The 14,848-nt window shown below is 38.7% G+C and overlaps 1 protein-coding gene across 10 annotated transcripts in view; it reads left to right on the forward strand.

The window, feature by feature from the left end:
- The window catches only part of AGBL1 (AGBL carboxypeptidase 1), a 561,424-nt gene that overhangs the window by 262,658 nt on the left and 283,918 nt on the right, over window positions 1-14,848 (forward strand). Inside the window, exon 17 of one of the 10 annotated variants that reach the window (XM_072799113.1) lies at window positions 1,975-2,123. The exons of the other annotated variants lie outside the window; for them this stretch is intronic. Within the exon in view, the coding sequence (XP_072655214.1) occupies window positions 1,975-2,076 (102 nt within the window). The 3' untranslated portion in view covers window positions 2,077-2,123. Of the gene's footprint in view, window positions 1-1,974; window positions 2,124-14,848 lie in introns of those variants that run through there. 10 annotated transcript variants of the gene reach the window in all.

Consider the following 14,848-nt stretch of genomic DNA (forward strand, 5'->3'; position numbering starts at 1 on the left):
AGAGTTGTTTGAAAACTAAATGACTCATAGGTTCAGGCCCCTACCAACCCTCCATCTTCCTTGTAACAAACACAGAGCTGTTATGAATGAGGGAGAATGAAAGAAGCTTGCCCAACGGGATGGCTTTCACAAATCAGCTCAGCATTTGCCCTGTGAAATTGTCCATGTGGCCTTTGCATGAGGTCTTTGTAAGAAAAGATGGAGAAGGAATTGGCTAGAGAAAGCCCTAATGGTGCCAGACCTGGTTTTGCTTTAACAATCCCATTCTTTATATGAAACACCTCTCTGAGTGGATTGGTTTTCTCTTTCCTTTTTTCTGTCCTTACAAACATTGTTGAGTAACTGAGCAGAATTGCAGACAGTGAGTAAGAAGATGGTGAATAATTTTATATATGAGGAGGGGAACACCCCAGGGAAAGGAAGCCAGCCCAGAGTTGGGTGTTTTGGTGATTTTTGTTTGAGGTGTATAATGAAGTCCATGAGCTATAAAGCAGTATAGAAATTTCCATCCTGAACATATTGCAAATGATTTCTGTACATTGAGACTTAGTCCCAATTGAGTCCTGAGGTTATTATTCTAAGGTCATCTTTCCATTTTTTGTTTAGCATTACCATTTATCCGAAAGATGGAGGATACTTAAATACACCCATGAGGGGCATTCCTTCCTTCCTTCATAAGAATATAAATATTTTTGCAGTTTCTCTGGTTAACGCGGCTTTAAAGTAGTTCCAATCATTTCTCCCCCAGCACACTAAGAATCTGATTTGTTAGTATTGAAATGAAATATCATTTCTTACAGTGACATTTATGTTGGAACTGCATTAAAGAATATAAGCTATTACCTGCAAATAATTATTATTAATATGATATTTTCTCTTCTATTTTCCAGTCTATAGTTGGCTAATTTAAAAAAAAAATCTCGCTTTTGTTTCTTTGGAATATAGTCTCTACTGCTAGGTTATACATTTAGATCCATAATTTGGGTCTAATATGGAAGTCCCACCCGCTGAGAGATTTACTTTACCTTTTAGGAACTGGCCCAAAGCTATTGAGGCTGTTGAAGGGAAAAGCCAAAATGGAATTATGCAGCCTCTTGGGACTCATTCTTTTAGAAGTGTCCAGTCTATGTGGGTAGCTGTGTGCTTCACACTGATTGCTACCTGGGGTCACATACATGGTGTGTTTGCACATACAAAAGTATATGACTGGGCCACATGGGCTGCTTGTGGCTTAGGAGGGCAATGTGAACACTCTCACCCAAGCAGCTGTCCACATGCTCGTTGGCAATGCTGCTGACTTGTGGGCGGAGTGGGTCTTAGTCAGAGGAAGAAGATGGATGACTCAAGGGAGGTCTAAGGTCTTAACTGATACATAAATCCCCATAACTGCACACTGCCTCCATGGACCCTCCAGCAATTCATCTGCTCCATCACCAACTGAGTGGTTTTTCAGTAACCCAAACCTATTCAACTCACAGTATTGTCCATAATCCTTCATTGTGTCTAGAGAAATCCTGGCTCCTTATCATGACAGGTAACCTTTTACAATCTCATTCATTTTTTGAATGCTCAATACCTTGTTTAGCATAGAACACATGTTGAATCCGTATGATGATTGACAAAGGAATGGATAAATAAACAAATGGATGACAATTTCTGTGTAGAGTTAGATGTTGATCCTCTCTGTCCGAAATGGATCATCAGAAAAAGAGGAGGAATTGCCATGGTACAAATGTGATTAGAAACCACTTTTAAGTGAAGAGTTTTAGAGACATTGCAATGAGTAATAATGGAAAATGTGTGGGTAAGAGAGGGAAGTGTACAAACATGCAATGAGGAAAACTTTCAGATCTATCGTTATCTACATGATTTGAGAGCGCCCAGAGTAAGGAGATTCTAGTCCAGGTCACTGTCACGTGGCCACATTCTCATAATAAATTATGTTTGGACAGAAGGATTTCTATTTGTGCACAGGGAAGATGCTGGAGTGAGCCTGCCAGATCTCTTTTCAGGACCAGGATGCTCATTTCCCAGCTGCTCCAGCTGTGTCCATCACCAGACATTGTCTATAGCTGATGGAAGTGGCCTTGACCAAAGCTATGACTCCTTCACGTGAGCATCATGCATCCAGTGGTGAGTCTAAGGGATGTACTAAGGTCAGGCCTCCTAGCGCAATAGAGAATACTCCACAGGGCCATTCCAGATCCAGAACTCCCGTAGGATTGCCTGGGGTCTCTGTCACAATTATACTGTGGTTCAGCTTCCTTTTCTGCCCACTTCTGCTTTTTTCACCATTCACAGGTGTTACACTAGTGAGTGCTCCCCAAAAATCTATCTGCAGAGCAACTTATACCTGTATTTCAAAAAGGCCTCGGATTAGGAAACAGGCGTTGGAACTAAGTGCTTAGCTATTGAAGATGGTTTGGTAGGGATGAATTTCATACAGGAAACTGAATCACCTTACTTGGCTTTCAGGGCTCCCAGTGTCCTCTTCTTCATACTTTGCATCTTTAGCTGTTTAGGGAAGTGACCCCACATAGAATTGGAGACCACAGCTCAGTGCAGGGCCTCTTGTACTGCTGTTCTCCTGTTCCCTCCAGAAGGGAGGTTGGGTGTATTAATTTCCTGAGGCTGCCATCCCAAATAATCATAATTTAGCGGCTTAAAATCACACAAATGTATTATTTCACAGTGCTGGAGGCCAGAAGCCTGAAATCAGGGTGCTGACTATGGTATGTTCTTTCTAAAGGCTCCAGGGGAGATTGTCCCATGCTTTATCTTAGCTTCTGGTGTTTCTTGGCTCATAAATACATCACTCCTTTGTCCACCTTTGTCATTGCATGGCTTTTTCCACTTGTATCCCATTATCTTTGTGACCTCTTTCCTTCACTTAAAATGATTATTTGTTTCCTATTTTTGTTTATTTTTTATTGAAGTATCATTGACACACAATGTTACATTAGTCCTAAGTGTATTTTATAGTGATTTGACAACTCTGTGTATTAGTGGTATTTCCTTTTCTTACAAAGATACCAGTCCTGGTACATGTAAGCCCCACCATACTCTACTGTGATCTCACCTTAACCAATGACACCTATAGCAACCCTATCTCCAGATCAGGTCACATCCTGAGGTTGTGAGAAGGACATGAATTTTTGGGGAACACCATTCAACCTAGTACACTGGTTCAGGCAAGGAGGTATAGAACACACAGATCCAAGAACCAAGAAGAAGTTTTTTTTCTTTTTTTTTTAAAATATTTATTTATTTATTTGAGAGAAAGAGATAGAGGGAGGGGCAGAGGGAGAGAGAGAGAATCCTCAAGAAGACTCCCCACTGAGCACAGAGCACAGAGCCCAATGTGATACTTAATGTGTGTTAAGCCTTTTTTCACATACTAAATTATGCCATCTTTGCTACTACATGCCAAAACATTCTAAAGTTGATTTTACCATCTTCCTCCTCCTCCTCATCATCATTATTTTTCAAGTGGAGACACTTGGAGAGGCTAAATATCTTGCTCAATGTCACACAGCTAATATGTTTTAGAACTAGGATTTGAACCCAGGTAAATATGACACTGGAATCTTTGCTTTTATCCCCATGCTTTCTGCCTAGTAGGATGCCATTGGTGAAAGTAACCCTGGGCTTTGGAAACAGGAGACCTAGTTTCTGCTTTTGGCTGTCATTAAGTAGATTTGCAGCAACACATTTATTATTTATAATTGGAATACATAATTAGAATGAAGAAATGGGCAGGGCCTCTGCTAAAATCATGCTTGGGAAAAGTTGCCTTTGTGGGTACCTAAGAAGCTTATGGATCACCTAGACCAGAGTGACTGGACTTGAAACCCCAGCAAATCTTCTGTGGCACATTCTGGGTATATTTTTCTAGAAATAACGTATTGTGCTTTTAGGACCAATTAGCTAATTGTTCTATCCTTCACATTCCTCCACCTTCCTTCATACTACCATGAGCTATTTTCTTTTTTTTTTTTTTTCTTTTAACCTTTCCAGAGTAAACAAAGAGGAATTGGAGGGATGTGATACCCATGTAGTGGTAGCTTCTATCAGGAGGGAAAATTGGGGTAGAGAAGCTAGTCTTCAATACAACATCAAATTAAGTTAGCATTAAGTTGCTTTCTACACCTACTTCACTTCCTGGTGACTTCTCTCCTTGTTCCATTAGCGAATGAGCACTCTTAAGAGCTCCTTGGACTTGCATGGCCTTTATTTGAGGACAACTCTCTTCCCCAAGTGTCCTAAGCCACAGAATTGCCACTCACCCAAGGTATACACATATATTCTTTCTCTCTCTACCACACACACATGTGTGTGTGTAAATATATCGCACATACAGTCATGGTACTACAGATGTATCAGCGGTTCTGAATGATGGCTTCATATGAGAAACATAGCTTATTGTTTAGTGTGGGCATTTGTGCCCATGGAGGGCACTGCATTTAGCAGTCATGACCTTGAGACAGTTACCTGTCCTCTGTGACTTTTGGTTGTAAAAGTGATGTTCCTCCCAGTTCCTACATGTGGAAATGTTGTAAAGACTGAATGAACTACTTACTGCCTATAAAACATTTAGCCCTATTTTCACACTAAACATTCAATGCCTTTTATTGTTGGTCCTATTATTAATTGTATGTGAGAATATTTAATGGTGGTTTTCTTTTTAATTTTTAAACACAGATGCCTTATTCATACCTTCTTAATTAGAACTATTGAGATTGGAGATCAGGTCTCTGTGATTTTATTCACTTTAATAGGAATCCACGATTGAGGATCATAGATTTTAGCTTTTATAGAAATGATATCCATATACCAATATTTATAGATTCAGTTATATCAAAGCCATTTCTGTGTGTATTATCTTGACATTCCCTCTACTGTCTACTCTCTAGTCTACAATCTTCCTACACAATCTAACCCATATTATAGCCAATTCATATGTGAGGCCCTAAAAAGAGAGAAGGAGAATTTGCGAACCTGAGTATAAGAGAAGGGGAAAGAAGGAATAAAGAGTGGAGGTCAGGACAGGAAACAGATTTGAATTCCTCCAAAGTTGCTGAATATAAAATCCTACTCTAATTATGAGCACAAGTCAAGAATATATTTTGGATCACTGTTCCCTTGGAACCCATTTTTTTGTCCTATGGGCAGCCTCATATGAGGATATGAGTTTTTCTAACCTCTGAATGTAAGTAGGGGGTAGGGAATCTCTTCATTTCAATAATGTAATCTGAGGAATAGTATTTCTCAAACTTTAGTGTACATAGAAATTACCTAGGGGTCTTATATGATTCAGGTTTCTGAACCAGGTCTCCATGTGATCTGGGGTGTGGCCCAGAAATTTGCATTTTATCAAGCACTCTTGAAGGTTCAGATTCTGGTGACCGAGGGGCCAGTCAATGAGAAATGGGGTAGGTTGCTAGTTTTTGCAGTTTCTGTTCACTTGCTCCTGATCTCCTGTGGGCTATAGATAATTTTCTATGGCTTTTGTCATGAAGTCATAAAGTCTCAAATTCACTGCTTCCCCCACCCGTGTGTGTGTGTGTGTGTGTGTGTGTGTGTTTCATCTGTGCTTTTAGGTTATTGGCTTAGCTCTCCTAGGAGAGTTGTATTTAAAAACTGCCTATATCCCAATGAGAGTTTTAAAATATTTTTGGTTTTGTTTGTTTGTTTTTCTAGCTCCTGGGACATCCCCAGGTCAAGATTTCTTAAATTGCTTATGGAACAAAAGAGTATAGGAAGATATAATTACATACAAAATTGTTTGTTGGCCTATGTGTACATTTTCCTGGGAAAGAGAATCGATAGTTTTTCAGACATTATTAAAAGAGTGGATGACCCCCAAAATAATGAAGAGCTCATGCCTTGGTTTACTACATCCAAAATCGCTAGAAAGCCCTTTACAGCTTCCTAGTTTCTGCTCTTAAATTAGCTCTACAAGTGCTTGACTTAACTCTGTGAAAATCAGACTGAGTCTGTCACTTGCTGACTACTTCTGCCTACTTATCAATGAGCACAGGAACAAATGATGTATCTTATTAAGTATATAGTGGAGTTACTTCCATCTAAATTTTGTGTGATTATGTAGGACACTAATATTTAAAAAAAAATATTTTATTTATTCACGAGAGACACAGAGAGAGAGGAAGACAGAGATATAGGCAGAGGGAGAAGCAGGTTCCTTGAGGGGAGCCCGATGTGGGACTCTGGATCACACCCTGAGCTGAAGGCAGACGCTCAACCACTGAGCCACCCAAGGTGTGTAGGACACTAATCTTTTCAGAACGATGCTGTTCACAGGTGGTGGTTCTGCTGAGAAACAGTAGCATCCACTTTACCTGGGGTTGGTTAGAAAAGCAGAATCTCAGGCTTCGTGGACCACATCAAGATCTACATTTTAACAAGATCCTTAGTGACCCATGTCCCTCAGAAAGTCTGAGAAGCACTGATTTAGAGCACTCTTGGTCAGCAGAGAGGTGAGGAAGGATTAGGGATCAGGAAAGGGAAGTTGGGGAGTTCTGCTTTCCTATTGAGGCAAGAACATTGTGCCCAGAATTTTCGTAAGCTAGAATGAGATGTTGTGTGTGAATATGATTAAAAAATTGAAAGTGACCCTCAATATGAGACATTCTGTTGATCTGTGTCAACATTTTAATTCTAGATGAGCGTTTTGTTGTTTCTGCCACCATTGCTCCCTTCACCTCTATGCTCTAACCTACTCCACTCTAGGGCTTTGAAAAGAGAAGGACAATTTTCCAAAAGCCTATTTGGCTATCAAATTGCCACTCATTCCTTTGTAAATACAAATATGAAACACAGACCTAATCTATCATTTTAGTATGAGTCACTATTTGAACCATTCACATCAATACCTTTTCTTTCTTATTAACTGATTCAACAAGTGTTGCCTTGGTGTTCTTTTTTTTTTTTTTTTTAAACCTCTTTGTATATGATCTCAAAGCACATTATGAGCCATTTATTAACTCACTGCAGGCTTAATGATGTAGTGAAATATTGTCTCATTCTGTAGCCCTTGATTCTGTAATGTATGTCAGCATTATAGTAGAATATTAAAAGGAATTAAATAAAAATCAAGAGGCAGAGATGCTAATAAGATTGCCAGCAGGAGCCTTTCCTGGGATTACTAATGCCCTGGGAGCTATGAATTTTAAATGCCTATTGTAGAAAATGGTTCATTGTATCAAAAATAAGGACAGAATCTGGCCCTTGGGATAGTCCAATGAGCCTCAAATGACCTCTGATCCTTTAAAAATAATTTGGCTTCAAAGGACCAAGAAGAAGAAAAGATGGTTTATCTCTGTAAATCTCACTCTCCCTATGTGATCAATGTAAGTGCAATCAACCAAATACCCTAAAGGAAAGGATATAAAACCAAAGAAAGGATTAATTTAATCCAGGGTTTTATGTAGCTTGTATCACAGGGGGAAAGGACCAGCTGAACCTGAGATACATTTCTTTGGTTCTTGCTATGTGACTGAGTTTCTTAGAGTAGCGTCTCCCAACACACGAGCTGAGAAAGACAAAGTCCTGCTCATGAGAGTTATCCACGGGATATTTTCTCTATGAATTAGAGTGGACCCCAGACCCTCCTTGACTGTGAAGGGCTCCATTCCTCCAGCCAATTTTTCAGTATTATCTGCCAGGTCTTCCCTCCAATGGAGTGGACTCAAATTTTTCTGTTTTTTAAAACTAAGCAGTAATTCTCTTTATGCGCCTGTATTCCCTGAATGTAAATGAGGACAATTTAGAATATTTTGGACCATTAGATATTTTTTCTATAAGTTGATGCCTGTTTTATTGATTAGTTAACATATTTATTAGGTTTTTACTTTGCTTTTAAACTGAAGTTTGTGAGTGGGGATATTCACAGAAAACTCCAAACACTTAGTGAAGGCCAGGCACATGGTCAATTCATCTTCATTCATTCTTTCTTTCATTTATCATTCAATAAACATTAAAAAAAATCCAGACAATATGTTAGGTGCCAAGAATATGACAAAGTGGAATTGACAGCTTCCTACTCTCTCAGGGTTTATAGTCCAGCCAGAAAGGCAGTTAATTAAGTCAGCAATAACAGCAGAGTGTAATATGAAAACAACTGGGTGCTGTAATAGCACACAGAAGGAGATAATTTAGGGCTTTGCTAACTGTTGGTTGAGTTGAATATGAATTATCCACAAGTTATTTTTTGTGTGTGAAATTGGAAGAGGTAACTCACCTGGCAAAGTAAAAGATACTTGTTTGAAAGGTGGGTACGGTTAGGGAGTGCTTGAGTTTTCTTTCATCCTAGCTTGCTTTCATGCTACTTCTGGCTCATTACATATTTCTAAATCTCACCCTGGAATTCCACACCAGGGGTGTGCCTTATGCTGAATCTGAGTACAGTGGAGCAGGCGAGGGCATTATCCTATTCCTTCCTCCTGCATGCCCTTAGGAACACATAGAAACCTACTGTAGGCATTTCTATGGAGCTTATGGTTAACCACACCTCCCCAAAGGCAAACACACAATTGGAAAGATCAGAAATGTTTCAAAATCTTTCTTAGACTGGTATTGAGTAATGAAATTTAAATGATAATAATCTTGATTATTTTATGGAATGAATTTCTGTCTATATGCCCCTGAGTATTTCTGAACACAACAAAAATCACAGGAATAAAATACCCTTTGCTTAGTGGTTTATAACTCATAAAACAGGTGGGTTTGTTCGGCTATGTGGCATGTGTCTGGATAAGGCTGTATGTAGAACTATTTCCTGGAGGAGGTGTTGAGAAGGAAGAAGGACTTACCTGCCTGTTACACATGCCCCCTTTCTGTCTCCCATTAGTCAAAGTGTGTCCCCAGAGAGGTAAACTCACATGTTCACATTGCCATCACTGGGTCCTTTTTGCAACCATTCATCTAAGTCCAGAAATGGTGGGAGAAGGCAGAAACTTAGGATGTGAGTCTGGTTGACCTGGCTCTATAATAGCAATGAAGGAAATCCTCCTAGGAATGCAGCTGGTCAGCCCCAATGTGTGGAAGTGTGAGGGCCCAAGCAAAATCAGTGGCACCCAAGGCAAAGCTCACTACTGGGAATCCAGGAGCTGATGTTACCAAGGGAATGTGAGGAGGCATCTAAGATATGTTCTATACAATTACCAGAAAAAATATTACACATAATAGATAGATAGATAGATAGATAGATAGATAGATAGATTTTATTTATTTATTTGACAGAAAGAGAGCATAAGGAGGGGGAAGAGCAGGCAGAGATCTTCTGCCAAAGTGAGATCTTCTGCAAAGTATCAAAAGAGGAACTTCATATGGATAATTGGGAAGTCCTATATTTGGTTAAAACAAAAAGAAATCACTTAAGTGCAAGACGGTTTATAGAAAAATATTTGGAGGTTTTACTTACTGGTAACGTAATATGATTAAGATGTGAAGTACATTGCAAATGTGAATGGGTGATATTGGACTATGTTAAGTTGATCATAATTGATTAGAATGAGAAGGCTGATATTCCACCTTTTATGTAATTGCACAGAGAAAAATGTGTTTTGTCAACAATAGGACTCAATTTTGAGAATTATGTTAGGAGTATGCAGTGGTTAGTAAAAAGAGCCATCCTAAGGAGGATGGAATTTATTTTCAAAGATAGTAGATATTCATAAATATAATTAAAAGAGAGACATAATGGGATCCTATCTATCTTTTAACAGATGTGTGCTGAAGGGGACAGGGGACAGGGAGACCAGTCAGAGGACTGCTGTAAGTCCATGGTTGGAAAGAGGGCAGAGACTTTGGAAGAAAGTGAGAGAGATAGACACACTCAAGAGAGATTCAGGAGGTAGAACTTATTGGCACTGGTAAAGGGCTGGATGAGGTGGTGAGAGATGGAGAAGTGAGAACAATTCAGGTAACTCCCAGGTGTCGGGACCGAGTTCAAGATAGGAAATATAAGGGAAATCATCCTATGGGCAGGTATGAGAGAGGAAGGCTGATCATATGTATCAGGAAGTGCAATACAGGCAGGGAAACTGACTACTTCCTTGGATGTTACAGAAGACACTAGACAAGCAGAGTTTGGCTTAATAGATAAACTCTATGGCCAGTTTGCTCTGTGGAATTCTTGATTCTATGATCAGAACATTAATGTGAGAAAATATGAAGTTGCTGCATTATCCTTATGAGAGACTTTCAAACATACTTTCATTACTGCTTTAACGCAACTAACCTATCCTCTTCACAACCCCATTTAAATTCTCAAGTTTATTCCATCTATGCACTCCAAGATACTTCTTAGAGGTTTTCTTATTGCTACTAAATTCCTAATGCTATCTTGACTGAAGAAAGGGGCTCTGGGCCAAACTTGAATATATATATATATATATAAAATGTTAACTATACACACATATACTGTAAATTTATATATATGTGTTATAATATAGATTATATGTATATAAAATATATGTAATATTCCTAATCATAATATAGGAAAATCAAGGGAAAAATGAAAGCAGCATGACCCGAAATATATATACATATGTCCACCATTGATTTTGTGGTTTGATGTTTCTCTCTAGACTTTAACCATATACACATCCTTTATAGAACCATCATCCACCAGAACCTATATTTGTAGATTATTCATTTAAATTTTTTTGATTCTTCATTTTATAATCAAAGAATATTTTTGATAAGTATAAAAAAATCAATGTTATATCATAAGAGATTTCCATATTTCTATGAAGACTCCACGCTTCTAACAATTGCATTTCCCCCCAGCACTACAATTATCAAACTGCAATTTACTTAAAATTATTAGTTAGGTTTCTTCTAAACTTTTGGCTGTTTTAGGGAAACTTTGAGGAGAAGTTTTTTATGTATAGTTTTTCCCCACTCACAGACCAACTCTAACATAGGTTAGAATTCCAAAGGGGAATTGTTAGGTTAAAGTATTTTTAAAAACATTATGAAACTTGTTCTTATAAAATATCGTTCACCCAATTGAGACTGGATTTGTCTTTGACCCCTTGCTCATAGTCAGTGTTGAGAAGTCAAATTTCACTTGGGCTTTTTAGTTTAACCATATACACTTAGCACCCATAGGCTAAATTAGTGGGCAATTCAGTATAGGAAGGAAGACAGCATAGAAATGGAATAGCTACTTTTATTTTAAATATTTTTCTCAAATTCTGACATCTTTTAATTTTGATATGTTCCTTCTTCCCCATCAAATCAGCTAATGGCAAGATCTGTGTCAATATTTCTTATAAGTTTTTTTATGTGATATATTGTCATAGAAAGGAATTCATCGGTTTGTCAATTTATTTTTTAGCTTTTGTGAAATGATATCCTAAAAGAAACCATTGAAACAACCATCAGGTTGACTTGCAAATTGGATCATCATTTTATCATTCATTTAGAATGTCATTTACCACTGACAGTCATTGCCAATTACCATAACAAATCAATTTTTGTGTCCTACATTCCTTAAGGCACTCCTCAGTCACCCACGAATGGGTTGAATACAGCTGTTCACAATCAACCCCATAATATGACCTAGAACTAAAACCTTCCTCTCCCCTAAATCTCCCTGATAGCGATACTTCCTCACTGGATCAACATTGGCACAGAGATAAGACCTTTGTAATTTCAGCTGCTAAACATTAAAGAGATTACCAAGGAAGGCTTTCTTCTAGGAAATGGAACCCAGAAGACTTCTCTTCTTTAAGGATTCAGTATATAAATTTAATTTGGATTGCCAGGCTCATATGTAATAATTATGGATATATGTTGGCATGAGACATTAAAAGGATTATTGAAGGAAGGATGATCTCTGTAGCTCAGACTTTTTTCAACTTTGGCTTTGCTATCATTTGGGGGCAATTCTTTGTTGTGGTGACTGTACTGTGCATTATAGAATATTTGTGGCATCCCTGGCCTTGACCCATCACATGCCAGTAATGCCTCTCTAGTCATGAAAACCAAAATGTATCCATTGTCAGTTGTCCCCCTGTGGGTCAGAACCACCATTACTGAGAACCATGACTTACTACAGATGCTTTGTTTCTCAAGTCTCTTCTTTGAGTCTTGGTTTTCCAATCTGAAAAATCAAAAGATTGAATTGGATGATATCCAAATTATTTTCTAATCACATAGGTATTGGGACATGCCTGAGCCAGAGAAATGGACTTCATGTCTATATGATATTCCAAACTATAGACTTTTGTGATTCCTCAAGTTAAACAATAACAATGTTTTGAAAATGTTTTCAAAGAAACACCATGGTGTTGTCAGCTGAGGAATGTAAATAAAATGAACTACTGTTTTCTCTAAGGAAAAAAAAAATCTTAACAGACAGGACAGGAAATTTTATTTGTGCCAATGCCCTAAAGTTTTAAGATTGGAAACAATCTGGAGTATGATGGAGTTGGAAGATAGGAGAAAAGTGGCCAAAACTAAGAATGAAATAGGAGTGAAGGAAAAACTAATAGGCTTCAAGTCTGAAAATACACACATTGCTTTTTTTTTTTAAAAGCATAATATAAACAAATGCGAAGAGAAAAAAGAAGTCTCAGAACTGATTTCCGAAAAAGACATGTTGCATTGAGAGGCTTATTCTTTCATCATTTGGTTACTTACGTTTCACAAAGACTAGAGACTAGGTGTGAAATCCATCAGTTGATTTCAGAGTAGATGGGAAGGAATAATTGATGAATCAAGATCCTGGTGAGAAGTAGAAGCTCTGAGGTTCTACAATAGTTGTGAGGATGGGTGGAACTGTAAAGAAGGTGACAAAGAATAGCAAGCCATGCTCCACATTCCACAGTCATCACCTTGGAAAGGACTTTTGTGATGCTCAGTGACTGTTCAGACACATAGGCTTGTCAACATATCCTGTCCACTGAATAAAATCAATGAATTTGGGTCCAACTTCACGGGCAAGAACATTCACATCTGAGAGAAAATTCCTGATGAAATTGAATGAGAAAGAGAGGAAAGAATACTAAATCCCTGTCTTTTGCTTTTTCTCTCTCTCTCCCCTAAACCTGTACTTCTAAGTCATCCAAGCAGGGCAACTTCCAAGAGTCATACAGCATGAATGACATACAGACTATGAATGACAGCAAGTAATGTCATTTAAGTGCTTGACTTCATAACTCATCATACTTGTTAGAGCTCTTATTTTTGCATGTGTTAGATTAACTGTCAATATAAACCCATAAGGTAGTTGCAATCTCTTAGGATAAGGGAAATTGGGCAGAAAATAGTTAGGTACAAGTCCAAAGTCACATGGAGAGGAAGTTGAAAGAGCTGGGATCTGAAGACAATCAGACTCACTCATGAGTCTTTGCTCTTGACTGCTATCTCCCTTTTTTTAAAGCTTTTATTTATTTATTTATTCATGAGAGACACAGAGAGAAAGGCAGAGACATAGGCAGAAGGAGAAGCAGCGGGATGCCTGGGTGGCTCAGCAGTTAAACATCTGCCTTCAGCTCAGGGTGTGATCCTTGAGTCCCAGGATCGAGTCCCACGTTGGGCTCCTGACATGGAGCCTGCTTCTCTCTCTGCCTGTTTCTCTGCCTCTGTCTCTCAATCTCTCTCTCTCTCTCTCTCCATGAATAAATAAATAAAACTTTTTTAAAAAAGAAAAAGGAAAAAAAAAAAAAAAAGAAAGAAAAAGGAGAAGCAACCTCCCCATGGGGAACCTGATGAGGAACTCGATACCATGACCCTGGGATCACGACTTGAACCAAAGGCAGATGCTCAACCACTGAGCCACCCAGGTGCCCTTTGACTGTTCTCTCATACCACTTCACTGAGCATGCTCCAGCATGGCCTTGCATCATCCTAATCACCACCTTATGAGTAGTTATTGTTTTTATTTTTTTCCCACAGATTAGGAAACCTATGCAATAGAGGTTGAATCACTTGCCCAAGATCATCACGTAGGAACAAAGTAAGGAGTCAGGGATTCAAACTTAGTTGATTAACCCTCAGCCTTTGCTCTGACCTCTGGAGAAGCTATGGGGCTTGTCAAAAGCAACTTTGTTGTGTGGTAAATGTCATCAGAATCACACATAGCTCATAGGGTATCATACTGTCCTTGTTTAGAGAAGGAAGATATGACATTTGGTTGCTTGGAAGGGAATACCCAAAAAGGCTTCATGGAGGGGGTGATATTGGCTAGGGTTTGGGGAAATGGACTTAAATTTAGGGGCAGAGATTGTGGGGAGAGCATTCTCAGAGGAAAAAACAGCATATGCAAATGCTTAGAGGCTGAGTGGTGTATGATGTCCTCCTGGAAGTGTCATTTAGCTGGTCATGGGGGGGCGGTGTCTAGGGCAGTAAGAAGGGTGTACCCTGAAACAGAAATGCTATGTTTTTCCTGAAGATTTTCTTGAAAGGATAGCAATTCAGAGAACTCAGATCTCAGAAAAAAAAAAAAGTTTGGGTTACAAAGAGATACGGGCATACTGATCAAAGCCAGTACTGATGGACAGCCTCAGAAAGTGACCAGGCACAGTGAAGAGGCTGCCATGGGGACCTGTGCAGAAATGACCCAGCAGTGCCTAGGCTGGGTTACCTTCCAAAGTGGGGGCCATTGGGATAAAGATTCTGAAATGAGAGTCACGGCCTCTAGTAGGAAGCTTCTAACTTCAAAAGGCCCTGAGGACTCATTAGAAGGCCAGGGTTATCTTTAGCCATAATCCTTTTTCTGAAACAAAAGATTGTTATGTACAGCATTTATATGGAAAGTGTTACTAATCACTAATATATAAGTTCTGGGCACCATTTCCAGTGATTCTAAATATTA

This window comes from Canis lupus, chromosome 2 (assembly GCF_048164855.1).
Source record: "Canis lupus baileyi chromosome 2, mCanLup2.hap1, whole genome shotgun sequence".
In the NCBI taxonomy this organism is placed as follows: domain Eukaryota; kingdom Metazoa; phylum Chordata; class Mammalia; order Carnivora; family Canidae; genus Canis; species Canis lupus.